Source organism: Talaromyces proteolyticus (genome assembly GCF_021365285.1).
Source record: "Talaromyces proteolyticus strain PMI_201 chromosome Unknown BGW36scaffold_9, whole genome shotgun sequence".
Lineage (NCBI taxonomy): Eukaryota > Fungi > Ascomycota > Eurotiomycetes > Eurotiales > Trichocomaceae > Talaromyces > Talaromyces proteolyticus.
The window spans coordinates 1,000,976-1,028,288 of record NW_025764285.1 but is presented as its reverse complement, the minus strand read 5'-3'; the positions used below and the strand labels follow the sequence as shown (position 1 = coordinate 1,028,288).

At 49.0% G+C, this 27,313-nt stretch overlaps 11 protein-coding genes across 11 annotated transcripts; 4 read left to right on the top strand and 7 right to left on the bottom strand.

Moving 5' to 3' along the window:
- Positions 1-33: 33 nt before the first annotated feature.
- Positions 34-1,594, top strand: BGW36DRAFT_345765 (phosphoglycerate mutase family protein). The gene is made up of 5 exons (XM_046213206.1): positions 34-175; positions 264-411; positions 477-686; positions 747-977; positions 1,047-1,594. Exons 1-5 carry the CDS (start codon positions 78-80, stop codon positions 1,476-1,478), a joined length of 1,119 nt encoding a protein of 372 aa, XP_046069572.1. The 5' UTR covers positions 34-77; the 3' UTR covers positions 1,479-1,594.
- BGW36DRAFT_383936 (uncharacterized protein) lies at positions 1,570-2,412 on the bottom strand. The gene is made up of 2 exons (XM_046216739.1): positions 2,067-2,412; positions 1,570-2,009 (listed from the first exon to the last, which is right to left on the bottom strand). The coding sequence occupies exons 1-2, from the start codon at positions 2,355-2,357 to the stop codon at positions 1,650-1,652; spliced, it is 651 nt and encodes a 216-aa protein (XP_046069571.1). The 5' UTR covers positions 2,358-2,412; the 3' UTR covers positions 1,570-1,649.
- A 192-nt stretch (positions 2,413-2,604) lies between these two features.
- On the bottom strand, positions 2,605-4,124 carry BGW36DRAFT_383934 (ribosomal protein L22/L17). Its single transcript, XM_046216738.1, has 2 exons — positions 4,010-4,124; positions 2,605-3,963 (listed from the first exon to the last, which is right to left on the bottom strand). The coding sequence occupies exons 1-2, from the start codon at positions 4,056-4,058 to the stop codon at positions 2,978-2,980; spliced, it is 1,035 nt and encodes a 344-aa protein (XP_046069570.1). The 5' UTR covers positions 4,059-4,124; the 3' UTR covers positions 2,605-2,977.
- A 1,104-nt stretch (positions 4,125-5,228) lies between these two features.
- On the top strand, positions 5,229-9,203 carry BGW36DRAFT_429926 (putative pre-mRNA splicing factor; the record flags this gene model as incomplete). Its single annotated transcript, XM_046220763.1, has 4 exons — positions 5,229-7,757; positions 7,806-8,030; positions 8,081-8,437; positions 8,499-9,203. 4 exons carry the CDS (start codon positions 5,229-5,231, stop codon positions 9,201-9,203), a joined length of 3,816 nt encoding a protein of 1,271 aa, XP_046069569.1.
- Positions 9,204-10,850: 1,647 nt separating this feature from the next.
- On the top strand, positions 10,851-11,955 carry BGW36DRAFT_383931 (putative intracellular protease/amidase). Its single transcript, XM_046216737.1, has one exon. It carries the CDS (start codon positions 11,058-11,060, stop codon positions 11,757-11,759), a length of 702 nt encoding a protein of 233 aa, XP_046069568.1. The 5' UTR covers positions 10,851-11,057; the 3' UTR covers positions 11,760-11,955.
- On the bottom strand, positions 11,899-13,403 carry BGW36DRAFT_383929 (putative RTA1 domain protein). Its single transcript, XM_046216736.1, has 4 exons — positions 13,372-13,403; positions 12,837-13,319; positions 12,007-12,759; positions 11,899-11,920 (listed from the first exon to the last, which is right to left on the bottom strand). Exons 2-3 carry the CDS (start codon positions 13,135-13,137, stop codon positions 12,176-12,178), a joined length of 885 nt encoding a protein of 294 aa, XP_046069567.1. The 5' UTR covers positions 13,138-13,319; positions 13,372-13,403; the 3' UTR covers positions 11,899-11,920; positions 12,007-12,175.
- Positions 13,404-14,188: 785 nt separating this feature from the next.
- BGW36DRAFT_212413 (uncharacterized protein) lies at positions 14,189-15,316 on the top strand. Its single transcript, XM_046209938.1, has 4 exons — positions 14,189-14,558; positions 14,607-14,668; positions 14,731-15,021; positions 15,088-15,316. The coding sequence occupies exons 1-4, from the start codon at positions 14,438-14,440 to the stop codon at positions 15,307-15,309; spliced, it is 696 nt and encodes a 231-aa protein (XP_046069566.1). The 5' UTR covers positions 14,189-14,437; the 3' UTR covers positions 15,310-15,316.
- Positions 15,317-16,095: 779 nt separating this feature from the next.
- Positions 16,096-17,421, bottom strand: BGW36DRAFT_361722 (uncharacterized protein; the record flags this gene model as incomplete). Its single annotated transcript, XM_046214298.1, has 1 exon — positions 16,096-17,421. One exon carries the CDS (start codon positions 17,419-17,421, stop codon positions 16,096-16,098), a length of 1,326 nt encoding a protein of 441 aa, XP_046069565.1.
- Positions 17,422-20,402: 2,981 nt separating this feature from the next.
- BGW36DRAFT_345754 (uncharacterized protein) lies at positions 20,403-23,773 on the bottom strand. The gene is made up of 2 exons (XM_046213205.1): positions 23,288-23,773; positions 20,403-23,234 (listed from the first exon to the last, which is right to left on the bottom strand). Exons 1-2 carry the CDS (start codon positions 23,518-23,520, stop codon positions 20,798-20,800), a joined length of 2,670 nt encoding a protein of 889 aa, XP_046069564.1. The 5' UTR covers positions 23,521-23,773; the 3' UTR covers positions 20,403-20,797.
- A 446-nt stretch (positions 23,774-24,219) lies between these two features.
- BGW36DRAFT_463524 (uncharacterized protein) lies at positions 24,220-25,359 on the bottom strand. Its single transcript, XM_046222222.1, has 2 exons — positions 25,249-25,359; positions 24,220-25,164 (listed from the first exon to the last, which is right to left on the bottom strand). Exon 2 carries the CDS (start codon positions 25,146-25,148, stop codon positions 24,720-24,722), a length of 429 nt encoding a protein of 142 aa, XP_046069563.1. The 5' UTR covers positions 25,149-25,164; positions 25,249-25,359; the 3' UTR covers positions 24,220-24,719.
- Positions 25,360-25,816: 457 nt separating this feature from the next.
- BGW36DRAFT_345749 (uncharacterized protein) lies at positions 25,817-27,010 on the bottom strand. Its single transcript, XM_046213204.1, has 2 exons — positions 26,836-27,010; positions 25,817-26,777 (listed from the first exon to the last, which is right to left on the bottom strand). Exons 1-2 carry the CDS (start codon positions 26,993-26,995, stop codon positions 25,939-25,941), a joined length of 999 nt encoding a protein of 332 aa, XP_046069562.1. The 5' UTR covers positions 26,996-27,010; the 3' UTR covers positions 25,817-25,938.
- Between the last annotated feature and the right edge of the window lie 303 nt (positions 27,011-27,313).

The following is a 27,313-nucleotide window of genomic DNA, read 5'->3' as shown; positions in this document are numbered from 1 at the left end:
CCACCACATCGCAACAGTTAGCAGCTGTTAGTAGTTGTTAGTTCCTGCATCCACCGGCCCACAATATTAATCACGCCATGTATCATGACGACAATAATAATATCCAGCCTCAATACTCGTCCTCTAACAAGCGGGACTCAGTCGCTCGTCGGATCTGTCGCGCCGAGGTGATAATGTACGTCCTCTTCCCCGCACTATCTCATCTCGCACTAGTCCGAGCTGTATCCTAGCTGTATCCTGATAATATATGCTGATCTGAACAGACCGATATTATTATTCACCACCATCCTACTCGCCGGCTTCATGGCCATGGGGGAGTCGTTGAAGACAGCCTCGTATCTGCGCTATTCCACTGTCACGGGCTATTTCCTGCAGGACGAGGAGAGCACCGATCCGACAAAATTCGACTATGTATGCATCTGCTCGTAACTAATATAACTCGACGACCATGAGATGGATATTTATGTGATACGTAGGTCTCCACGAACTTCGGCTTGATTAACCGCACATACGACTCTGATATCAACGATTTCGACGCAACCCAATGGCAGCGCTTCGAGCGCCAAGTGCGCGCGCTGAATCGGCACGCTGCGCCTGGCACTCAGTACAAGGTCCTGTTCATGGGCCGACACGGCGAGGGCTTCCACAATGTCGCCGAGAGCTGGTATGGCACTGAAGCCTGGGACGTACGCATAACCTTTACATCCACCATCTATATCATTGCAATGGCTGGCTGATCGTATCAGTGCTACTGGTCGCTTCTCGACGGCAACGAAACAACCTCCTGGTCGGACGCCCGTCTGACACCTGTCGGCCAGACACAAGCGCAAACCGCAAATCAGGCGTGGCGCACGCAGCTCAAGAACCAGATCCCGTTCCCAGAGTCGTTTTATGTAAGTCCGCTGAATCGGTGTTTGCAGACGGCGTTTATCACGTTTGATGGACTCGTCGAGCCGTTCAGACCGGTCGTCAAGGAGGTTCGGGCTCTCTCTCTCTTCATAACTTTTCTTTTTTTTTGGAAGGGGGTGCGGTGTTGACGGGTCTAGCTCCTCCGTGAAACAATCGGGATTCACACGTGTGACCGACGCTCCAGCAAATCTGCTATATCAGCCGAGTACCCGGCGTACAAGATCGAGCCTGGGTTCAGTGAGAACGACGAGCTCTGGGACGCAGAGCTCCGCGAGTCGGATAGCGCGCAAGACGCGCGGTTGAAGAAGTTCCTAGACGATGTGTTTGTGCATGACGACAGCCAGTTTGTCTCGTTCACGGCGCATTCCGGTGCGATTACCTCGGTGTTGCAGGTTGTTGGCCACAGACAGTTTGGCCTGCAGACCGGAGGAGTGATTCCAGTGTTGGTTAAAGCGGAGAGGGTTGCGGGCGAGGAACCGGAGAGGAAGATTGAGCCGCCGACGAGGAAGCCTGAGTGTAAAGGGGATCCGTTGAAGGCCGGGGGTTCGATTAGAATGCTGCTGAACTGATATAAATTTACGGTTTATATAATGATAGAAAAGAATAATGTGTCATTGACGGTATTGAGATTACCATAACCATTTATTATTCCACGGATAGGCGAAATGCAACTATAAACCCCATGCATGCTTTTCTATTTTACAAAAAAAAACAAAAAAAAGTTAAAAAAAGAAATAAACTCAAGTAGAACTAGCATTAAACGGGTGTGGCAATGGCATCCCATCGAGAATCTCCAGCATAGCATCTTCATAATTTACTTGCTCGGGCTCGAGAAACATCTTCAGATATTTATCACCTGGTCTGTCGCGTGTAGATTCCGGCTCGCTTTTCTTTTTGCCCTTGTGTTGGGAGGCTACTCTGGCTCGAGATTCACTGAGAGAAGAAGGAGAAAAAGAAGACGAAGAGGAGAGGTGGTTTTCTGAAAGTGGTGGATTACCCTCGTCATGTGGTCTGGAGCGTGCGTATAGGAATTGTACTTCAGGAGAGTCTCGGTGCGGTCTGGGATGGGTGAGTTGCGAGGTTGTGTAGTTCGAATTGTCCTTGATCATCTGAATTAGTATAGGTGATGGAGTATGGTTCGTGTAAGAAGTCCTTACGTAGAATTGGTTGCTAGGGCCAGCGAATGAGGAAGAGGTTGAAGTCGAGCGGGAAGCAGAGAATATCTCAGATCTGGGCTGGTGCTGACCTGTTTTAGAGCCCTTCTCAGAGACCGAGCCAGATGAGGAATATGTCGTAGTCGTGGTAGGTTGTCCATGTCCAAAAGAACCAGCATGCGAGGATCCTGCTCTAGCCCATGCTCGATCCTGGGGTACTGATTGAGAAGGGTGAAAGTTCATGGACTGGGTGTTCGGTCCTGAAGCGTAATCTGCGTATTGGGACCGTGGCATAGTTGAAGGGAAAGATGGCGGAACATGAGACGATCGCTCCCCTGCAAGTGCGACGTCTGCCAACATTTCCAACGCTGCTGCTCCATTCTGCGGCCTGGTCTGCTGGACAGATCCTCCTGGAGCTGGAAGGGACCGTAGTCTGGGATCGATGTACATGTTAGGATCAGGAATTGCTGCAGAGGTGAGATTTGTGAGAGCGGGTGGTTCGTAGTGTCTATATGGAGCGGCCATTTGGGTTGATGTTGTTCTGGGATGTTGCATGGCTCGTTGGGGTCGAGGTCCTTGTGGAGGGCTGTTTCTGCCAGTGTCACTACTGGAAGGATGACCTGGAGGCCATGGTTGTGAAGACATGCTTGGAGAGAATCCTTGAGATGAGATGTGAGGCGAGATGTGAGTAAAAATAAATAGCTGTCTACACACAAAGGAAACAACGCCTAGAGAGCGGTCGTCGATTAGGAAGCGGTAGGAGATGCCTGAAAGAATACGTTCATTTCTATAATACAACTCAGGTCAAGTTCCCACAAATGAAAGAAAGAGAGCTCAAATGCAGCATGAAATATAGATACATAGCAACGCCTCGTCGCCCAGCTTGTCATCTTGTTTACCAACTGTTGTTTGTTCTACCAACTATAGTATTGGCTTTGTGCAGTCACAGGCCGGTCTGGCAAGTGCACCCATAGCATCGACTTGCGCTGGCGCAAAGCCCTTGCCTGTCGTACATTCCACTCGCGAACTTGAGTCTTCTGCTCCTTCAGCAGCACCGATATGCCAGTGTGAGGCGGGCGCAGGAGGTTGATTTTACCCCGGGCTCGGTGGTCGTAGTCGACGTCGAACGGGCCTCGGTTCACCCACGCCTGTGCAATGTAGATGGAAGTGGGATCGGTGATTGTCTTCTTCTCGCCGTCTTTGAGGATGATATCTATCGGTTCATGTTTCTCCGTCTCGCCGTTGGCCTTGCCCAGGCCCATGCCATAGCGCACAATAGCCTCGTTTTTGGCATATTTCAAATGCTCCAGCACCTCCTTGGCGACCTTCTTCTTGCTGAAGCGCATCTGCAGTATCGCCTCGTCGACGTTCTTGCCTTGGATTTGGCGGGCCAACGGGACCAGCTTCTTGACCGAGGTCTTGAACCAGTGCGACTTGACCAGTGCTTCACGTTCCGTCGCCATGATGACCTCCTGCTTAGTCAAACGGCCGCGTTTGCGAACTTCTCTAATAACCATCCTCCGCTCCCATCGCCTTCGAGCTACCGGATTCGGATCGATGACTCGGCGTATCAAAGCCGGATCCCGGTCTTCAAGACGCTGGAACGGCTTTTTCCCACTCGGTGCTCTCCCTGGAACGGTCATTTCGGTCTCAGGGCTGTGATCGGCGAAGATCGAGTCGGGGGCCAGCCCGCCTTGTTGGGGGAGCTGCTGCTCGACTGGCTTCGGCGGCTTCTTCACCTTTTTGCCGGGGTTGAAAAAGAGATCCCTCACCGAAGAGAGCCACGACGAGTTGTTCTTTGGTTCCTCTGGGGTTCCGCCATTGGTCTTGTTGCGGTCTTCTTCCGCTCGCAGGGGCCGGGAGTAGCATATTGTCCGCCGCGGCAGGGACGTTGGATGTGCTGGACTGGCATTAGCGAGGACAGCGAGGATCAGACGAAGACTTACTGGGACGCAACAGCGGCCGGTAGGCGCGTACAACTTGCCTGGAGGCCATGATGGCCGCAGCAAGAGCAATTGCGAGCTGGTGAGACAGACAGACCGTGGAGAGAGTGAAGTGTTTATCCTTGCCGGTTGATGGAAAAGCTGCAAGTCGGAGTCTTGGCGGGCCGAGCAAACAAGACAAACATTACCCTGTTCCATTGTGTGGGCACGTGACCAGTGATAGTCCTGACTAACCACATTCTTGCTAGCCTCAGCTCTCAGGCCAGCCCGCGTCTGCACGCCGCCCATTGCGGTAGTTGCCAGTCATCCGACGTGTAGCCTCCATATCTGGACGGTGTTAGTATTGATGGCCGTATAGTCATGCATTTGTATGGAGCAGCAGGGCGAATGATGTAGATTGGTATAATATTATCGTTAATAATAGAGTAGGCAGGGAATCATCTGATTCGTAGTAGTAGATCGTAAATATTAACTTATATATTTAATGCTCTTATTGCAGGCTTGGCACTAACCGCTGCTAGTATAACAAATTACTACTGGAGGCATCGAGGCCTCCACCCGAACGACAAACTCGATCCACGCATCGCCCACAGCTCTCTTCCTCTCCTTTCACTCCGAGCCCGATCGATCGCATCGCATCGCATCGCCTCGCCATCACTCCCGCCCCAGCTCGCGCCACGCTCGGTCGGACTGCAGTTGCCAGACCAGACAAGCAGCACGGGTGAAGCTGGTCCCTGTGGCCCGGAGCTTTCGCAGCTATTTGCGTCTTCTAACTTGCTCGTCGGCCGCCAAGTGCACTGCACCTGCCCTTGCACTTCCTCAACGACCACACCGCGCGCTTTGTTCAGGCCTCTCCACGTCGAGCCGCTGAAACTCTCGCTTTCAGCTCGGTCAATTCCGTCGGTCGACAAAAAGGAAAAGCTCATCTTCTGCTTGAGCAGAGTTTAGTTGATGAGCGAGCGCGGAATCAGCAAATCTCTTTGCTCAAGTGACAGCTCCATCGATCCTGCACGCCGACTGGGAACGTCGTCGTGCGAAGGAATGGACTCGTTGACGAGGCCCATCTTGTGCGATTTCATCTGAGAAAGCCTCTATCGACCCCGCCCTCGCCTCTGACTCCTGTTCCCTCTGCAAATTATCGCCAGCTTCGACGTCACCTCGAGTGTGCTACATTTTCCTCCACTTTCTTTACGTCTTCGATTGCCTCGCACTAAACCTGAAAATGGACATCAAACAGCTGCTCTCGCCGCAAGAGTCGGCTGCCCAGTCGCGACAGTCGACTCCAACCTCGTCGACCACCAAGTCCAGCCCGTCCGCCTCGTCAGTGCCTTCCTCGACGACCTCTCCTCACAAGAACTCGCGCAGAGGCCGCCCCAGCGCCTCCAAGTTCAGCTCTGGCCCCTCTCCAGTAGCCCGACAAGCCCTCGAGTCTCGCCTGCCAGACCGAGCCGGCGCCTCCAACAGCCACAACGCTCCGGCTGGCAATGGGAATGCCTCGTACAACGACATGCAGGCCCCTCGTCAATCGGCAACCTCGATCAACGCTTTAGCCGATGTCGCAGCATTGCAAGACCATCAGTCACAAGCGCCAAAGAATCCCCCAGTCTATCCAAACATGTCCTCCTTTGAGCCTCTATACCCCACCCCGAAGCCTGTTCCATCTATCCAAAACCCACCTCGAGCGCCCGAGCCACGAGAGCACATTAAACGCGACTACGGACATACTTCGCTTCCTGCAGAGGCCCAACAACAAGCAGCCCAGCTATTCAGCCATATCCAGGAAAACCCGCACTCATACGAGTCCCATGTTCAGTTTGTCAGACTACTTCACACAGGATTTGTTAACCATGTATACCCGCCTCACAACCCAGATGCGCATGGCGACCCCAGAGGCTACGACCTGCTGAACGATTTACGCAGCGCGCGAGAGGAGATGGACAAGCTGTTTGCCATGGGCGAGGATCTCTGGATCGAGTGGATTCAGGACGAGACCTTGATCGCACGATCAGTTGACGAAAGGATCGCTGTGCTGGAACTCTGTCGACGATCCGTCGAAGAGGAATACGGTAGCACCAAACTGTGGACTATGTTTGGTGACTGGATGCTGTACCTATACAATGCTGCGATGGGCCAAAGTGACCAAAACCAATGGAGCGAGGAGGATCGGATAGTTGGACGAGAGGTCTTTAACTGGCAGTCAGTATTGGATATTTGGCAAAGAGGTGCCGAAGCGACCCGTTGGCGCGTCAACGACAGTCACCGCGTTTGGAATAAATTCCTCGAGCTGTCTGTGCAGGACTTGGCTCATGCTCGATCGTCAGAGCGCGTGTCCCAAGTTCGAGGGCTTTTTGATTCCCGATTGCAGACTCCTCATGCCGCCTGGGATGAGACTTCTCAAATCTTTTCCAGCTTTGTCACTAGCTACTACAGTGCAAACTATGAGGAGCTCATGGTCGAAACTAATGCACGCGCATCTGACGCGAAGATGAAATACGACAACCGACGCGATTTTGAAATCAAATTACAGAAAGCGGAGGACTCACAGGACCCTAATTTGGAATGGGCCGTCTATACCGAATACATTGAGTGGGAGCTTAATCGGCACCCTGAAAAACGAATCTACAGTGCTCATCTGATTAATGCGCTATACCAGCGGGCCTTGTTACGATTTCCTACCGATGTAGCTATGTGGGAGGACTATGTGACCTTCCTGGTTCAGATGTCGCCTCCTCGTCCCGACATCGCTCCCATTCTTCCTACGCTGGAACGTGCAACCAGACACTGTCCGTGGTCCGGTACATTATGGTCTCAATTTTTATTAGTGGCTGAACGTGAGGGCTGGTCGTTTAATCAGATATCGCAACTCAAACATACAGCTACAAGTACTGGTCTCCTGGATGCTGGTGGTCTAGAAGAGGTCATCAAAGTCCACAGCATGTGGTGCAGCTATCTACGTCGCCATGCGTTTTTGCCGGACGGCAACGATGAAGACTTGGACGTGGCCGAGGTTGGCATCCGCTCTGCCATCGAGCGAGTACAGGAACTCGGAGAGAATAAATACGGCAAAGCGTATCAAGGCGACCCTTACTTCCGCCTCGAAAGAATTTACACACGGTATCTGAGCGAGAGTGGAAGCTGGGATAGTGCGCGGGAATACTACAAAAGCCTCATTCCTCGTCGGGGAAATAGCTACGAGTTCTGGTTGGATTATTACAATTGGGAGATTATGTCTTGGCGAACATTCGTCGAGGTTGCCATGACCCCTGAAGCAGCGAGAAGGACCCCTGGCCCTAGTTACGCGACTGCAGTACTCAAACAAGCAATCAAACGACCGGATCTGGACTGGCCTGAAAAGATCGTGGCCAAGTACATTGCGCACTGTGAGGACTACGAAGATGCCGATGAGCTGCAAGAAGCTTTTGTTGAGACGCAGAAAGCCATGAAAGTCGTGACCCGGAGACGCCAAAAAGAAGCACTCGAACAACGCGTTGCACAGGAGCAACAGCAAGCGGCCGCACTAGCAGCTCAGGCTGAGTCGGATAGCAACGCTACTGTTTTCAAGCGGAAACGTGAGGAGGAAGCTTCGGATGTTAACGGATTGCCTACTAAGAAGGCTCGTCCTGAGGATGCTGCAGTTGTCGACCAGCAGGAACCAGTTGAATTGAAAAGGGATCGAGAGAATTCGACGGTCATCGTCAAGCGCTTGCCTCTGGACATTAGCGAGCCTCAGATCCGCCAATTTTTCCGTGAGGTAAGATCAACGATTAAAAGTTTTAAAAATAATACTAACTTGCCTCAGTGCGGTGTTATTAATGATATTCGATTTCTGCCCCCAGACGAAGACTTGAAGACGGCAATTGTGGAATTCGACTCGAAAGAGGACGCCGCCACAGCTCTTACGCGAGACCAGAAGCGTATCGACGGGAGTACAGTTGACGTCGAAATGGGTGTTGGTTCGACGGTCTATGTAACCAATTTCCCTCCAACCGCTGATGAAGCGTACATTAAAGATCTGCTCAACGAGGTATGTGCCATTGAATTACGATACAGAGCTACGACTTAACTAGTTTCTAGTTTGGAGAGATTGTCGACGTGCGATTCCCATCACTGAAATACAACACCCATCGTCGGTTCTGCTACGTTCAATTCAAGTCCGCAGGCGAAGCGATTGCTGCGACGAAACTGGACGGCACTGTTGTTGGCGATAATTTACATTTACAAGTCAAGATCTCAAACCCAACGCAAAAGCAGGACCGCCACGGACCAATTTACGAGGGACGGGAGGTTCATGTTTCCAACGTCCATTTCAAGGCCAGCGAAAGCGACTTGAAGGAGGTTTTCTCCCAGTATGGGACAGTTGAGATTGTGCGCCTTCCCACAAAGGTCAGCGGCGAGCACCGTGGATTTGGATTTGTAGTTTTCTCCTCTCCGGTATGTCTTATCATTCTCAGGTGAGAGAAAGGCAGTCAGCTAATTTCATTCTTTCGATCAGGAGGAGGCCACTGCGTCACTCGCCATGCATCAACAAGAATTCCGTGGGCGACCACTGCAAGTCAAAATGTCAACGCCAACACCTGTCAAACGATCTGCGGTCGTAGTCTCCCACAAAGGCCGGTCACCCTCCCTTGAACCTAATGGTGCCACCGCCAAATCTACTGAGGGCGACGAGCGTGCGGCTCGCACGCTAGGCTTGATGAATATCCCCGACACGGTAAACGACAGCCGCATACGGTCTATCACCGAGAAATTCGGCACTTTGATTAAAATCATCTTACGACCAGAGCACGAAGGCGCTATTGTGGAATTCTCAGACGTCAAGGCCGCCGGAAAGGCATCGATGGAACTAGAGGGCTATGAGATTGTGCCTGGACGAAAAATCCACGTGGGCTCTGCTCGCGACCTTGTGCGTCCGAAAGACGTCGCCTCCTCTAAAGCGAAGCCGAAACATGCGACAGTGTTACCAATGGGCATTCCGGTCAAACGGCCCACACAACCAGGTGTCTCCAGCAGCCGGCGTCGTGGGGGGCTGGGGTTCAAACGCGGCGGCGCTACCGCCCCAGACCGCAGTCATAATCACGATCAGGATCATGATCAGACAATGGGCGATGCATCTGAGGGAAGTGAAAGAGCTGGTGAGAAGAAGCCGCAGAAAAGTAACGAAGATTTTCGCGCGATGATCCAGGGTAACGCAAAATAATGCCTTGCATGATATCAGAAGGGGGTATGTGGTGTGGTGTGGTGTGGTCTTTTGGTCTTGCTTGTCTGTTCTCACCCTTTACTATTAATACTTGCGGCCTGGTTTTTTTTTTCGTTAGTCACGCTCCGATGGTCGAAATGTGGCGGTTATTCTGCAGTTGGTAGGTATGTGTAGACTACTGAATTTATCTTTACGATTACAATGATTTTTATTCAGTGTTCAAATAGTATATATATTTGACTATGCCACCCAACTCTAATAGTCAATGCGTTAGTGTTGTTCCATTCCAATGTAAAATCCTCCCTCACTATTGATACATAAGTACATTATACGGAACAAATAAGTGCAATGACCAAAGCACAAGATGGGCCTGCTGCAAGTTTGTTGCTTAGTATAATTTATTATTGTGGATACGAGACTGGAAATGGCTACACTCCCACCGGGGCACGTGACCGTATCATAGCAAGCATTATGATCTGACATAGCAGGCAATATAAAATAGCATATCGCCTGATATGATATTTCATACTGGACAATCTGATGTACTCTAGTATATATACGACGCTCACTTGCCAACATGTATCTAGTCTACTGTTCTATTTTTTTTATCAGATCAAATACCATACTACGATTTAGTTCTCAACAGGCTTCTTTACTATTATCATTGCGAAAAATAGCCCTTTGCAGTATTGACCTTACCAAACTCCTTGAGTGTTAGCAGAATGTCTATAGTGACCTCCAATCTCAGTGACGAGCTGATGACCACTTTGACAGCAGTATTTGACGTTGGGCTCTCTGTAGGCTATGACGACAAGACTTATAGTTAATTATCACAAGCAGCCTCAATTCGACTAGTGACCCTTTGCCCCACATGCTATTCCGGATTAGAACCCATGAACTTGGAATGGAGATCACGTTGTCTCCATCTAAAACGGTATGTAATGATGCTTTGCTGTTCGTCTGTGAAAGTCGGTTCGTTGTACCGCTTGCACAGTGTGGGGGATTTTACGAAGCTTAGATCTTGTTCCGCTCGCAATCGCGGTAAGCCCCACAAGTTGGTTGCCTTTTTGGCCTAGCGGTCAAGCTGGCCGCCTGTGTCGTTACAGATATTTGGTCATTCCTGAAACTGGAAAAAAAGTCGTTGGAATGCTACCTATCAACCTGAAGAAAGTAGAAATCAGATTACTTTCTTTCATTGGCACTTGAACAATATCAACCGCATGCTTTATGGCAACAAGAAGGGAGCAATACCCTGCGGCCATGAGTATAGTAGGGTTTGGAATTTTTTATCTTGAACAGCACCTGATCTTTTAGCTCGCGATCGAAAATCAGGAGGTTTTAAGTTAAAGTAATGAAACTGGTCGAAGCGGTGAGTACCCTTGAATCGACCTTGGAATCTGCCAGGTGGACGTGAACCTCGGCATGTACAATTTACATGATGTAGATGAGCGTTGTCGGAGCTATCTGGAGGTTAAAAGGTGTCAGGCCGGAGAGAACGGGCAAACAATCAGTCCGCTTCGTAAGGAGTTTCATCCCGCAATTGGAAGCTGGCCGCTCGCGGGTGAAATACGTTTACCGGCATTATGTAATTACGCTCGAGCTAAACGAATTAAGGTTTCGGCGCTAGGATCAGATGCTGGGGGCAACCAAATTTATTGTACCCTATACCTCCCTCTCCATTGTACACGAGTTTGACAAGCATCTTTTACCTCCTCAATACCTTTAAAGAGGATTTTACAACCAGCCACCGTTCGTACACTCCCGATTTCGACATAGTTCCGGATCAAATCCAGATTTCTGACACCGTACCGTACTCTCTCTGCCTCTTGAGCGCAATCAACTACGCGCTAAGGAATGCCAAGCATGACCAAACACATCTTGAATGTCGTCACCAACGTCGAGCACTACGACGACCCATCCCACCCGACCGGCTTGTGGTTGTCCGAGCTCACGCACGCCTGGAATGTCTTTGAGGAGCAAGGGTTCGAGCAGACCATCGTCAGCCCGAAGGGCGGCCGGACTCCCTTGGAGCCGCGGTCGCTGAAGTTCCCCAACTACGACAAGACCGCGAAAGCGTGGCGGGCTGATCCGGCACGGATGGCACTGCTGGAGAACACTGCCAGTCCCGACCAGATCAACTCGGCCGATTTCGACGCCATCTTCTTCACCGGCGGACATGCGGTGATGTACGACTTCCGCGACAGCGAGGGCCTGCAGCGTATCACCCGGGAGATCTTTGAACGGGGTGGCATCGTCTCCTCGGTCTGCCACGGCTACTGCGGCTTGCTCGATACCAAGCTCTCTGACGGTTCTTACCTGATCGCTGGACGTCAGATGACCGGGTTCGCTTGGCGGGAGGAAGTGCTTGCTGGGGTGGCCAAGCTGGTGCCCTACAACGCTGAGGAAGAGGCGAAGAAGCGTGGCGCCCACTACAAGAAGGCCATGCTGCCGTTTGTCTCCTACACCGTGGTCGACGGCAAGCTGGTGACTGGGCAGAACCCCGGGTCGGCTAAGGAGACCGCGAAGAAGGTCGTCGCCGCCCTCAGTCGGTCATGAACGCTGTCAAACTTAGTCAATTGCCATCCATAATTCATCGCTCTTTAACCGACCTTCAACATCGATCTCAGTACCTTCATATCTTGGGATACCTTGATTTTTGTCTCAAACGGCGTCAAACATGTACACTGTGGTGCAATTGTCCCAGTGCTAAGAATATTCTGTAAAGTAATGTCATAGTTAATCAATATCAATAGTGTCTAATTGACTCGATGTATCCTATAGGAGGGGATGATGCGGTCTATACCTTTCTTTAGAAACGTTACATCTACACCGATGAGCTCTACCATGAGCTCTACTCTTCCAGAAACCGGCGACGCGACAAGTGGTGCTGGGCCACTTAAGCTTTGGTGATATTTACCGGCTCTAAGAGAATCGACGAAAAAATGTTGCTAAAAATGTACAGGGGACAGAATTTATTTACCACTCTGTCTCAACTCCAGCACTTCCTGAGCCAAAGGACGACGGGAGACATATTCCTTGGCCTGTGGAATCAAAATCGCCGGATGCCAGATTACAAACACGAGGCTCGCAATAAACATGAGGCCCGCATCCAACACAATCGCATACGCCTCATGGGTGAATAGATATCCACGCCACCCATTCATCAACTCCATGCTTCGATACACACCGCGGGCGACCATACATGTCACGGCGATCATCGTGGCAAGGCTGGTGAGTCGCAGCGCCGGGTTTTGCAGGATGCGATTACGGCCCCGGAATATCACATACTCTAGAAGTGTGGCGAAGACACAAGTCGATGCTAGCTGCCAGATAATTCCTGCAACTATGGTATAGGTACCCGGCCATGGAGACATGTTTTTACTGAAAGCAGCACCAGCGAGGCCACCTCCAACTGCTTGAAGCAGGAGACTGAAGAAATCGACGGTCATAAAGATGGTAAGATACAGCTTGGGCGACAGCGGGGACTTGTCTTGGCCGATGATAGGGATCATCAAGCCGAGAATGCCGTAGATTCCAGCGGTAGTGAAAGCGGGAGCTTTCCCGGTCAGTCTGTTAGTCGACTCATTCAGAACGAGAGAGGAAACAGATGGGAAATAGAGATTGTATGTATACCCATAGTCAACAATGCAAGTTGCATTTCGAGCATTTGGATCGAGTAGGGGCATCGATAGGCCACAGTGCGTGCGAGCCATCCCCCGAACTCGCCAAACGCTCCCAGTGAAAAGGCCAATCCTATCCAGAGGCTTTTTCGTCGCCATGCGTGCCAGATGTGAGCAGCAGAGAGCCCAGCGAAGAGGACCATGAAGACGACCCCAGCAGGCAGAGAAGGGCGGTAGCCGAAAGGAGTTGGAATGTTAGGATTATACGGCAGGCAAGCGGGGATCTTGGCTGGGTAGGAGAGGTGAGATGACATCGTGTTCAACCTTGTAGAATTGAGGTTGGATTCTCTTGGAGGTTATCGGGATAGAAGGTCAGGCGAATAGAGGTTATGACGGGACCAAAAAGAGAGAGCAAAACAAATAAAAGGAGATAGGCAACAGCCATACAATCCGTCAAGAAGCGTTGGGGCTAGCGTAACCAATCATTAACACTGTCCTGTTCCCTTGTCAGCATAGGACGGACTATGTGTTTTCTAGTACATATATACCCAATCAGCTACCTCGGATGGCTTAGTGTTAGTTACCAGTCAGACGGCATCGCGTCTGTCAGAATGTCACCGATGGAACAAAGTATAAACCACCACACTAGACTTGATACGGATTCGTATTTGTGTCTAGTGTTCTTAGATTTTGAATATAAAGCAAATATAATCTCAGTGACTACGACAAGTTAATAAGAGTGGCATCTAAGAACTCCCCTATTCAGCTATTGATATCAATATTAATAAAATGCTAATAATAGTTGATTTCCAGATTTACTATACAATAATCGCAAGGTTTCATGTCTATGTACTAGTGCCTATGCGTATGGCGTTATACTATTCTTGTTGATAGTATACTCTAGCGTCACGGTTGCGTCAGGTCATTTGACACCTGCAACCTGGAGAGGATAAATCATGAATGTCGAGCTGTCTGTGCTTTATACTAATATTGGATACTTTGTTAGTTTATTGTTATCAGGTTGGTTATGTACTTTGGCGGTCTAGACCAGTGCTGTTCGGATGGCCTGACCCAAAATACCTCGTCGTGATGATCGCGAATATTATTATTCACTGATTAAATGTTGGGGTGAGCGCGGTATTTCTTGCCGCCTATCATTTGCCTTCACCGCTATACATATGGACTCGAGCCGCAGTGGCTGTGGTCAGGAGGTATCTTCAAGTAGATTGTAGAGATAGGAGAGATAAGCAGACAATGACATGATTCAGAGTGAGTATGTCAGTATGTGAGGAGGTGAGGGGGTGAGGTGGTGGTGGTTGTGAGTCCGTGTGTTGATGCGACCGGATTCCTTGTTTCCGCCCGCAGATCACGCCCTGAACTTGCAAAGTTGTTAATTCCCTCTCTTACAAACAGTACTTATTCCTTGTCCCTCGTGCTCATTCATCAGTTGGGTTTAATAATATTGATTTGATATCCTCGAGTTTGCCAGCGCCAGCGCCAGTGCTACTGGGGGATACATCACTTGCTGCTCTTGCTATACCACTAGCGCGTTACCCCAGTACCACCACCACCAGCACTACTCTTCTCCGCAACAGCTCAACTACTACAACCAGCATGGCCGCCAACGAGTGGGATCCCCTGCTGCCAGAGCGCAGTCGCCAGACCGGGCGCAACTACACAGGCGTCCTGACCAAAAGTATCGTGTATGCGCTGACGCTGCTGCTCTTTGTGATCGGTTGGTGCTACGTCATGCCTTGAATCTCTTCTCTGCTAATAGCCGCAGCATTTGCGCTGACCATCGCCTCCATCGCGCTCCCAAGCTGGATCAGCTATCACAGCACCGTGGTGAGCCTGCCCCCTCTAAAATTATTATATATATTGTATATTATATATATACTAAGAATCAGCCCCCCTTCCACTACTCCCTAGGCCTACACCGCCGCTGCTCGTCCCTCACCGACACCTGCGAACCGTTCCCACAATACGAAGACTGCCATGGCGAAGACCGGTATTTTTGCTCCATGTGGCGCAGCGTGGGCTTCCTGATGACCTTTGCGATCGTGCTGATGTCGATGGCCGTGGTGGCATACATGGTGATTCTGTCGGGGGGCAAGCGGCTGCGCGAGACCGGGTGGACGGTGCTGAGTCTGATTATAATCCTGTCTGTTGCGGTGCAGGTCGCCAGCATGGCATTAGTCGTATGTCCCCTTCCCCTTTTTTTTTGTTGTTTTTTTTTTTTCTGACTCAGTGGTGGCTATGGACAGGCATACCTCTTCGACAACGACGACCGATTCTCCGTCGGCCTCGAATTCGGCGATGCCGTCGCGTCCTGGAAACTCGATAAATCCTTCACCTTTTGCACCGTCAGCTGGTGCATCTCGTTCTTCTGCGCTGTAACCGTTGTGGTTGCGGCGCGCATACTGCCGTCTGAGGGGGGTTATGAACTGATCCCGGACATGGCTGCAGCTTCTGAAGCTCAAAATTAAATTAATATGTTTAATCACCCTTTCGCGTTCGTTCTGGCGGCATAATATATACAAGCTGGCTGGAAATAAACGGCTTTTCTCATCTCATTACCATGGCGATTTGTTTCATTTCTGCGATTTCCTGGGGTCTTGGAGTTCAATGTTCGGTTTATCAGTATATATATATCTTCAAAGAGGGGTTTATGAGCCATGTATTGACGAGGAGGAATGGATATGCGGTATATCATCGTTTATAGTATCATTGTGTGACGGATGAATATAATTAATCGTGCATCCTTGATATTACTTGATCTTTACTTCAAGTGTGTATACAATTCGATTGAAGTAATTGACTATTAAAGACACGTAACATCTAATGCACAACCTTAGACACACAGACGAGAATTATTCATACACGGGGGAGTAGAAGTGAGAAATACTTGTAGCGAAGCGAGACCAAACTGAGTGAAAAGAAAAAGAAAAGTGAGAAAAAACCTCATTGCAAGTAACCAGTTGGGACATAAATCAAACTAATGGGTATCATGTAATAATATCAAGTACATGGATTTTTGTTTTCTTTCTTTTCAATTTTTTTAGTAGTTTCTCTTTTCAGCTTTTTTTTTGGATGGCTTTGTTGATAAACAAGCGAAGGGATGCAGATGCAGATATAGACAGAAGGGAAGAACGGAAACGACGAGATGAAGGACGAACACGTGAGAAGTAGAAAAGGAAGAAAAAGAAGGGAAAAAAAAAAGGAAAGAAGTGACCACTCGGCTATTAAGAGATGACGAATAAGATTAGGTCCCATTAGAACCTCGCGTCAGGCTCATATCGATGCACACGCGCGCGTTTTTTGGAAGTATCCTCAGGCACACGAGCTCGTCGACGACGCGAGTGGTTGTTAGCAGACATTGCGCCACAAGGAATCCCCTTCGACTGGAGAACTTCTTTGGTGAAGTTCGGCAGGATTTCGATATCTGGGAAGGGGACTTCTTTGTTGTTATTCTTCCACTCTTCCTCGATATGCTGGTCTATCGCATCCAGCAAAGCACGCACCCCCGCAAAGTCGCGCTCCTCGCCTACATATTGAAGCAGATGCTGAGGGACGGGGGAGGCGATGTTCACGGGGGAGCAGATGCGGCGCCCAGTCTTGGTGAATTTCGGGGTCTCGTTGGTCTGACTCGGGGCGGTGGTGGTGATGGTGGTGGCGGCGGGCTTTGATGGCCGTCCGGCTACGCGGCGGCGAGTAGCAGGAATCTCGTCGTCTGTGGCTACCTTTTTGCTATCCTTTTCACGTTTTCGAAGAGCAATAGTGAAGGTCTCGATGCCACCCCAGGCCTCGAGTTTGTCTAGTGTGTCTTTCAGCACTAGGATCTGTTCCTTTGCCCAACTATCCCGCTTGTACCTTTGCTGCTGGTAGTGCTTGCGGCACCACCATACCCAGCCCTCGTCAGGGATCAGGGACGTACAGAGCTTGTTGCGGCCGAAGATATGAGATATTGTTTTGCGGAGGTGTTCCTCCTTGCCGACGTTAAGTGAGCATGGTTGGCTCTGGCCGCGGCCGACCTTGCGGTCTTCCTCTTCAATATACTGGCATCTGCTGGGTGGGAAGACCGCACCGGCGTCAGCGTAGTTGGTGTTGGCTGCTGGCGGGCTGACTGATTCGGGGCCAGTTTCAATCATTTCCTCGGTAGCATTGGAGTCTGCTTCTTCGTATGGCATTTGTGGTGAGTGTTGTTCGGATGCAGCGTACTCGGGGACAGAGTATCGAGTTGCTTCGTTGTGGCCGTACGGTGGAGGACCAAGATATGGACGAGTCGATGGTTCGTCGCCGCCCCAGCCCTGGCTTGTAGGACTCTTGTTTGACACGGCGACCTGGGCTACTAACTTATACTCGCTAAACTGCGGGCCCCAGCCAGGGCATTGAGCGCGGTAGTCGAATCCCGATGGAGACAGTGTTTGAGTGGACATGGGTTGCCTGATCTGGAAGTGATTGTAGATGGATTGGTCGATGGGCGAGTACCTGCGGCTATACCCGTTTTCAGGGATGTTTTGGTCGCAGTCAGTAGACAGAGGGTGACGCGAAAGAGACATGTCCAGGTTGAATCGATTCAGGATAGGACGAGCCGTCATCGATTGGGAAATGGGGAGCGTGGCAAACAGGTTGTTTGGCGATTAGATCGCGTTGCTCGTGGAGAGGACGCGTCTAGTCAACAGATGAAGGGAATGGATTGAAGATGCAGAGATTCTCAGAAGAGGATCTCGTACAGTAGGACAGAAGTTTGAAGAGGGATTGCTATGATGAAGTTGTGTAGGCAAGGATGCGTGCAACAGATTGTCTGGCGAGTTCGAAGAGCGAGAAGAGGATGAGAAAAGGGGGGGTGGTTATGAGTGACGAGGAGAGGGAACAGAGAACAAGTCAGGATGACTGCAAGAAAAATTCACAGCTAAATACACTGCGGGTAAACAGCGGCCGCCCTCGCTCCCCCTGACAGTCATTTACCGCTTGACGAACACAGATGGTAGGTCATAAGGCGGTGATTTCCAACAGCCAAAGATGTCGAGCCGCTACCCGTCCCCGAAGTCCAAAGTTGGAATGCAGATAGACGCGGTGCAGGACGAGCTAGAACAGAACGAACAACCGGGGACATCCGCAGCCCTTGACAGTACTGGAGTTGAGCTTAGCGAGCCTCTTTTTGAGTGGTCCAGGCGGCCATGATCACCGAAATTAACGGATCTCTCCGCGTAATGATACCCATTTACGCGGGTAATTGGCTACAACTATCCACGAGGGCTACCGGATGTTACAGAATCTTCGAATATCCCGTCGGTCATCTGCTAAATCTCCTGTTTACATACCCCATCAACTGCACGCTTCGAGATGGGCGGGCTAGACTGCATACTGAGTTCGTTTCCATCTCGGCAGCACTGTCATACCTGAGTGTTTGCCAGCACCGTCATGAGGGATCAAAGTGTTAGAGTACAGGCGAACAGGACTATCTATGACAGTGTGAAGAATCAATACCATCGCGTGTGTGATAGCGCACAGAGAACAAAAGAAAACAACAAAAATAAGAAATAGTCCAATAATAGTCACAGGCCATCCTCGCATACCACCCCCCATTTTCTAACCTTCAGTGTAATTTCTTTGTCTACTGGCAGAAACAGGGAATCCGCACCATGATCCTTCAGCCAGCTCCACCTGATTCGTGACTCATTTATGCGGCTCATCAGGTTTCTGGCCCTACAGCACTACTGAGACTCGGTTTTTTCCCTACAACCAGATGACATCTCGGTTATGCAGGTTGCATATGCAACTAGCAACTAGCTTTGCATAGGGCTATAGGGAGAGTATATATCATCAGAAGTGTCTCTATATACAAGTCAGAGAATTTGAAGCTCGCCTAAAATATCAGTCTTTCCAAAATTTGAATCTGGGTTATTTCATTTTATTGTTTGTCTCGGCCCTCATTGTTCTGGACTGTGACTAAGTTATTTCTACCACCCACAGCCTAGACTAGTCAATGACTAGAGAATGGTCTTAGTGCAATCCGGTAATTAGAGCTCGCAGTTATTAATTGTCAGTTACAAGCTAACTGTTATTGCCTGTATTATTGAGCGGAGTGCCTGGCGGTGGCCAGATCTGGTACCAATACAGGATGGCCAGCAGGATTGCTGATGGCATCCAGCGATATCTTAATATATCTTAATATATCTTAATATATCTTAATATATTTTAATTATATGTTAGTTATTTGTTTAATTACTATCTACTATCACTCAATAGCTCATTAATCACAGTCGTAGAAATAAGGCCACAGTTGGGTCTATTAGGGCTAGAAATGCGCACGGACCATATCTTATCGGCTGCAGCCTGCAGCCCTACCCAGAGCTTATTTTCGGGTCCCACAAGTACTCCATAACTATACTACTATATTATACTATATTATACCTGCTATGACTGTAAATCAATATGTAAAATGCTCTAGAGTTAACTTCTGTATAAGGCTAGGTGTGGGTGTTAGTTCAACACCGCATCATGGTTCTATGATAATGGCGGGTGATGGGGGGTTCGCTTCTTGGATATCGTTACAGCAATTTTCGGCCATACTTATACTAAATGGCATTTTGGATACACAACATGTCTTATACGAAGGGAGACATCTTTATATAAAGATGTTCCGAAATTTCGGCGCATAAATCTAGATAAGGTGTTTTACTATATATAAATAACGCGTCTCCTCTTAATTAGAGACGTGACAAATCAATCAAATTGATATATTGGCATACTACCGGCATCGCTTCGGGCCTGATTATGAAATCGGGTTGGAAAAGTTGTCATACATTGAAGTCGGGAACATGTCTGTACCCACCACCACGTGATACTCTTAGAGATTCATGCCATATCTTTCGAAAACACGCATATGCCCGGCCCCGGATGACCACGGGGAAGAATACCTGTATCTCCGCGTCCAAGACTGTGTACACACACCCAACAACTCGAGAAACAGTTTACACCTCCTGCTGCAAGCCCCGTTTATCGACATCTGCGCCCATATTTCCAGATGTGACTGGTCGGAATTGAGTCAACGTAGACTCGTCGACTACGTATATCAGTCCCCGGGCAGGACCCTCCAGTGTCTTCACTGTAGCGGAAACTTCCAATTCCACGTTTATGTACCACGAACGTCAAATGGGACGCAGGAATCGTTTGCTCTGACCATCACGAAGTGGTTCAAAATCGGCCGAGGGAAAAGTCCTGTCGAAGAGACATGGTTAGATCTCATGAGGTTCAGGACACCCAGAGTCATCGAAACAGGGGGCAGCTGTTTTCGTCAGATCTTTGAGTCAGTGCCGGGGGATTTTGCAAGATGAACCTGAGCTTCGCAACAATGCGTTGCTGAGAAATGGGGTGCAGAAAATATGGCTGTCCTTAATCTTCGGTGATATACGGTATCACGAAGGAGAACTCGCTCTATAAGAGATACTACGAGATGGTCCAATCAAAGCTCAACCAGATGAAGGGCTGACGGGATGAATAATTGATATTCTCCAAGTATAATACCAGAGGCCGACACCAGAAGGCAAGGTAGAAAGAGATGGACTACACATGTGCAGTATTATCGCTGAATGAATTGAATACGATCTTTCCCTTAGAGTAATTGACCAATGCTCAAAATAATTTGTAAATAGTCATTGCATCGTATTTCTGCAACAACCCTCATGTAGCTTTGCAAAACACCAAAAAACGAGAAGACCAAGCGAGGAAGAAACATCGTGAACACTAACAATATAACAATCGCACAAGCATAATACACAGTTGGAGCTGAAAATAGTTGACAATGCAAATTTAAAAAAAGGGTATAACATGATCCATAATGCATTAGGATATTCATGTTTCCGTGAATAACCTCTGCTCAAACGCCGACCCTGCAAACATGCCCCAAAGATAAACACAGAAGATGAAAAGTAGTGGTAGGTGTGGTATATTACAGAGGAATGCACCCAACTATCGATATCCGCCGCTCGTGGTTACGGGTACTCGCGGAGCATATTTTCTCACAGCACGGGAAGGTTCGTATACTCCAGATCCAATATCAATGGACTGTATTTCTTGGCTGAGTGCGTCCATCCCAGAACCATGGTAATTATTCGACACTGGGGTAGCGATAGGAACCTTTGCTGGAATAGGGGGTCCGCTGTTCCCGTATGAATAAAGCGGAGACCCTTGTGGACTGGGATTGGGTGATACAGACCTGTGACGCGACGGGGTATTATAGGTCACAGGTGTGCTGTGATTGCGTTGATGGGAGTAAGGTTCATTTCTATCGTAGTCGCGACTACCGCTTCCAGGACGTGGTGGAGTGTAAGTTGTGGGTACAGAATGGTCATAAGCTTGCCGTGATTGTTGTCCAGGGCTAGCTTTATGGTTACCCCACGGCCGGACAGTATGTCGGTTAGTAGACTCGGGTGTTGTAGGATTTGAATGATAATATTCTCGGGGAGATGAGCGAGCACTATATGAAGCATTCTGGGGATTATGCTTGAAACGAATAATGACCTCCGGTTTCTTTTTCTTCTCAGGCTCAGGAGCCCAAGTTTCGGAAGGAAGATGATCGGATGGATCAATGACACGACCATCATCACCGATTATTGGCACGTCTTCCATGCCGGTATCTGTATACTTTGTGTTATCCATTTCTCGCTCGGGAGTCTCATATCGAGACCTAGTTTCACGTGTTGCAGAAGGAGATCGTCTTGGATTCAAGGAATCAAACGAATCTGGGGAGAACGGAATGCTCGAAACCTCACGGTTGTCTCTAGATGGAGGGCGTGGACTGATTGATTTTCGATATGACAGCGGGCGTGGACTAGGGCTTACCGATGGCGATTTTCGATGAATATGACTCTCATCATTAGGCATAGGTGCGTGGGCAGGCGCAGGTGCAGGAGATCTTCGTAAAGGTTGCAGGGCAGTCTGGGTCTGTGGCACCTCATTGGCATAACCCAGATCAGTCTGCGGAGGCGCACTGACTGGCACGCGACTTACGCGGTAGTCCGGGTAGCCAGGCCCTGTCGTGTCGACCTCTGTGGTTGTTCCAACATAGCCTGCAATGAGACTGGAAGGAACAGAGTCTGGATGCTCGGGGAAAGCTCTCGTGCCGCCTTGGGGAGTGGGTTTAATAATTGGTAGCGGAATGTCCTGGTCTGCTGGTAATATTGCTGAAGGTCCTTTATAGTCCCGAGGATCGGCATTTTGAGACCCATACTCCTGCGAATAAGGCTTGTACGTGGGACTCGCTGCAGGACGTTGCACTGCTGGACTGGCTGATGATCTATGGACCGGAGGTGGTGGAGGCGGTCCCTCATCATTTTCATCCTCAACTGTTGGTTGCATGGCAGCATAAGTTGGCCGTTCCTCAGCAGCGACATGATGGCGTAAGGGGCTCTGTCTGTGTCTATCTTGCCAAACGTGTGTCGGAGCATGGACAGGTACTACATTTTGTTCCGCGACAGGGCCGGCTTGTGGCGTCACTGGGTACACATGAGACTGAGCCTGGGAACTTCTAGAACCAGGAGGATGAGATAGCGGCTCGACACTATATTGGCCATTATCAAATGTATTCGTGGAGGAATACTGGTGAGGCGAATGTCGAGAATGCTGTTCATAATCATCGTAAGAGTTACCTCCATGAGGGTCGACACGAGGGTCAACGTCACGCGAATCAGCATCATGTGGATAATTGGAGGGCTCTGGTAGAGAGAGCTGCCTCTGCTGATTATAGTCTCCCGGAGGGTAGTCGCGATGATCGTTGTATGCATGGCGTGGCTCTTGATATGACTGATAATACGGTCCAGCATGTTGATCCTGAGTAGCCCCAGTGTTATTTTCTGACACGTATCTATCGTTAGAATTACTCTGAACTCGTGAAGGGTGCATCTCAGGAGGCAGTCGAGATGACGTTGACGGAGGAGGCCCATAATCTTGCGGGCGAGGTGGCATCGAGTTCACTGGTGCTGGGGGAGGGTATTCTTGGACTACTGGAGCCCGCGAAGCAGGCGCTCCGGTAGGGTCCTCTGGCAATGGTCGCCGCTTCACTGGACGGAATTGTCGTGGTCCTGAGAGCGTCGAAGACCCACCAGGTGCAACAGGACTGGATTTGAGCAGAGTTTTCTCCGGGACAACAGTCCGTCTCTCGATAACGGCTTCATCCTCTGGGCGCGTATCATAATAAGTCATTTCCATGCGAATATCTCCCGCGTACTTGTTCTTGAACTTCAACTCATGCCATGAGTCGCTCTGGCTACCGCCTGGGATGATCAATGAGTGAAGGTCAACCCATGTTTCTCCAATCAGATCCGTTTTTTTATCATCGTTGAATACAGAGATCTTGAGCTGGAAGTAGTCGGGAGACTCATGTACAGTAAATCGAATTTCCTGGTCCCTGGTGTAAAGTTAGAGCTGTTCGTCGCTTGTCTCTGGAAAGGATGTGCTTACCATCTAGGCGTTTGACCACCTCTCATGTCAGTCTCTGTTTTCTTGGCCTCCTTGCCCAAGCGCGCTGCAACATATGGATTCTGCTTGCCAATTGTTTTCCGGTTGGGCAGGTTTTTGGCACGATCGAAGATGACCACCAGGGTGCCTATTTGCGGCCCATCCACAGACATGTCAGCGTATATCCCCGCTGTGTGGCCAGCAGGGGATGGTAGTTTCACCGGCTTGGAAGCCATTCTGTGTGCAAAATCAAAGCCGAATGTGTTTTTTCAGTGAGGGGTGTGAATTATCAGTTTCCAAAAGGTCGGCTGTTCATGCACCAGTCTTAATAACTTCACTGATATACACTAAGCATCTTGTGACAGTTAGCAAAAGAGAGACAAAGAAAGAAATTGAGGAACAGGCTGTCCGCTACCAGCTCTCCAAGCTGTAAAAGAACAAGATCAATGAAGAAGGGCAGGAGAAAGAGGAAGAGGGAGATAACAGCAGGGAGACAGACATGGCAGGCAGGGCAGGGCGGGCAGTGGGGGCTTGTTTTTGTTTGGCCTAATCGGGCCTGGCGACTAGAGGGGCTGGGAGGCTGGAGCGCTTGGCAGGGTCGAGACTGTAGGGCAGGTGGGTCCCCAGCCTTCTCCGCATGTCGGTATCATTGGCTGTCTCAGATTTGTCATCTAAATTCGGCGTAGCGGCAGATAGTGTCACCAACCAGAGCCAGCAATGACGATACAGTGACGATCGGCCCCACTGCGTCGGCAAATAGAGCATTGATGATTAGACGCTGCCCCTCGCGCCGTCAGCCACAGTCAGGTTAAGCATGCCATTCGCCCAGCCACGGATACATCACGTGATATATACTGTCTCAGCCTGAAACCCATTATCTTACTCATCCTTCTCCACAGCCGCCAGGCTGCCAGTTTATCCGGACTTGTCTGTAACTACGAACTAGCTCGTGCAGAAGATCGTCGGCCCTTGGCACTAAAGCTACTACGTACTCACTGCGCCAGGACGCGTCAGATCTCACGACAATCAGGCAACACCAATTAGACAGCTACCATACTCACTGGCATCGAACAGTAACAATACCAAAAGCACCAAGAGTGTCTTGGAGCAAGTCTGAAGCAATATTTCCTGAACAAACACGGATGCAAACATTAAATGTATGCCACTCCTCTTGCAACACCACCAATGGCTGCGGTGGAGAAAGGTTTTGGGCAACAGACGAGGCGAATATTGGGGGTGGCTGACAGGTCAGATCTAAAAAAACATGGGCCCACTACTCCAAGCTCTAGCAATTCGATCTTTAAATACTACCTACTAAATATGGGGTATACTAAACATCCAATAAACAGGCAGACTTATTCTATAATTAGTTTATCCTTGATACCTGGATATAAAAACAGAAGCTCAATGCTTCATGATTCAGCAATAATCAATATCAAGCCTTACTACCAAACACAGCCTCAGCCCTCTCCTTAATTGGCGACGGATCTAGATAGACAGTGAAAAACCTAAGTTTATCCTCATCCGGCTTCTTCCCAAAGATCGCAATACCCTTAATATCTATCTCCTTCTTTTCGGGGTCATTTTTTATGATATAACGAATGTTAGCTTCCTGGTAAATCCGGTCAGGCAGGACATCCACGTGTTTGATAGTATGTTGCATGAGTTCTAATGTCGGGAACTGGGTGTTGAAGAAATCCAGGATCTCGGCCTGGCCGGTCAAGGGCGGTTGGCCGGCGAAACTGACGGTGCAATCTTCGGCGAAAAGCTTTGGTATAGCGATGCTGGCATCGAGTGCGTCCATGTGTTTGTGGAAGTTTTTCAGCCAAGAAATGGCTTGGCTGTGGATGTCTTCTGAGCTCATTTTGGTGGTTTTAAATCTACACATGCGCAGTAACCATGATATTAGTCATTTTTGTCACCAATCACTTGATCCATTGAGTACATTTCCTTGGGTAACATACCTGTAAATTGTGATTCAAATGTTGTCTTTAAAAATCTGATTGGTCACTTAATTTGTTAAGTGTCTTTTAATCTCAATTGATCAATTGATGCGTGTTGTGGAGGAGTTAAATATATATTAATTCCTGGAATGGCCAACCACATTTAGATCAAAAGTTACAATTTCATCAACAAACTTAGCTGACAAATAACATTTGCTACCATCATTTCCATTGCTGGTTCGGAATTGCGATTCGGGAAAATCGCATTTCCGATCCGTGGGTACACTATTCAATTGGTATTCTGTCTCCAAATGTTGGATTTGAAATTATCCCGTTGATACTTATGAAATTGATGTGCGCCCTTCATCATAGCACTTTATATATATATTCTTTTTATAATAGATGACCCCCGGCAAAGCGCTATGCCATGTATAACGCCATATCTTGATTTTAAATTTGCCGGAGAATCTGTGTTATGATTGGTCAATGAATGATTTTTATTATCGAGCTAGCCTGTTATAGACTAGTGGGCCATAGTTGCTATAGCAGCATCATTTAACATTATTCGTAAAATGAAGATAGCGAGTTCGTAGTATATGTTATAAATATAAAGAGTTATGCAAATTTATAGAAACTAGCCGCGTCCATTGTGCTGGGATAACATCGTCTCTTAAATATAACCTGGCTTATTGAATGGCTGGGATAGTCACATCAAAAGTAAAGCCGCCATACATCACCCAAACGCTCATTTGACTCCGCCAGACCTCCGTGGATAATGACAGAGTCCGCTATCACATCTGCATCAAACCAGCCCCGGGCTACAGGAGCTTTCTTTTGATCAACCGGTGCTTCCGTCCATTTCTGGGACTCGATATCGAAAACCCATACATCTGAAAACATTTTCCCGGCTCCTTGGTGACCCAGGCTACTAGGATCTCCCTCACCAAACATGGTCACTAGAGACGGTTTCTGCTGAATGTTGAGCGATAACAGACAGCTCACACTACGGGGCTTAGGGCCAGAAACCCCATCGGCTGGGTAGGTAACAGTGCTCCAGACGTTATTCTCGACATCAAATACGTCTACTGCACCTCCTTGCTCTGTGGTTCCATCAAACCCGTTCATACGGAATAGCTTCCTATTCGCATACGCAATCGACGTACCGCCTCTTTCAGGCTTGGGTGCTAGAGGCAGTTCCTGCCACTGGCGAGTCCGAATGTTGAATGCCCACAGGTCGGCTAGTCGACCTTTATCAGGACAGCCGGCATGGAGGAAGATCGTGTCTTGGCCGTTGTTTGTGAGTGAATGGTAGCTGCGTCCAACAGGGTACCGAAGTTGTGGGTCGCTGGGTTGGACTTGAGACCAGGTGTTGCTGGGAGGGTCAAAGCACCAGAATGAACCCTGCTCTTCTATGGGAGCCATGGCGGTGCCGCCACGGCCGGAGAAAATGTAGATTTTCCCGTCGATGGTGGTAGATGCAGACCCGACTCTAGGTTGGGGGGCATTGGTTGGTTCAGGAATTGTTGATATTTTCCTGTCCGATGCACTCTCTGTTTCAATCCAGCGTTAATCTAGCGCTACCAAACCAGGTGATATGTTAATACTAACCTCGATTCACAGGCACTCGATATATAGCTGAATCAACCGGCTCGCGGGGATGTAATTCTCCACCATAAATGTATGCAATGTCGGCAACGACCGAGAGTGTCTGTGACGACCTCTGGATGGAGGTATCTGCATGTATTTTTGTCCATTCAGGGCGTTCCATGTTGCCTCGTTGCCTTGTTTCAATTGATTTGAAAGAGAATTTAATTCCTGGAAGGGGAGATGATGGTCTTTAAGCTAATAAAAATCGAAGACCCCAAGAGCAAAGTGGGGCAAACGGATAATTACCATTACACGCGTAAGATTTTCCTACAAGCGGTTAGACTCGTACTTTATTGGCAGTGACGTTAATCTCTCTGGTAATATAAATCACGCTAATATATACAGAATAATGGAATATCTTTGTGTACCAATCTTTTCATTTTAACATTTGATATTTTACATGTTATTTGTTACACTCTATGTATTTTTGTAATTTCCA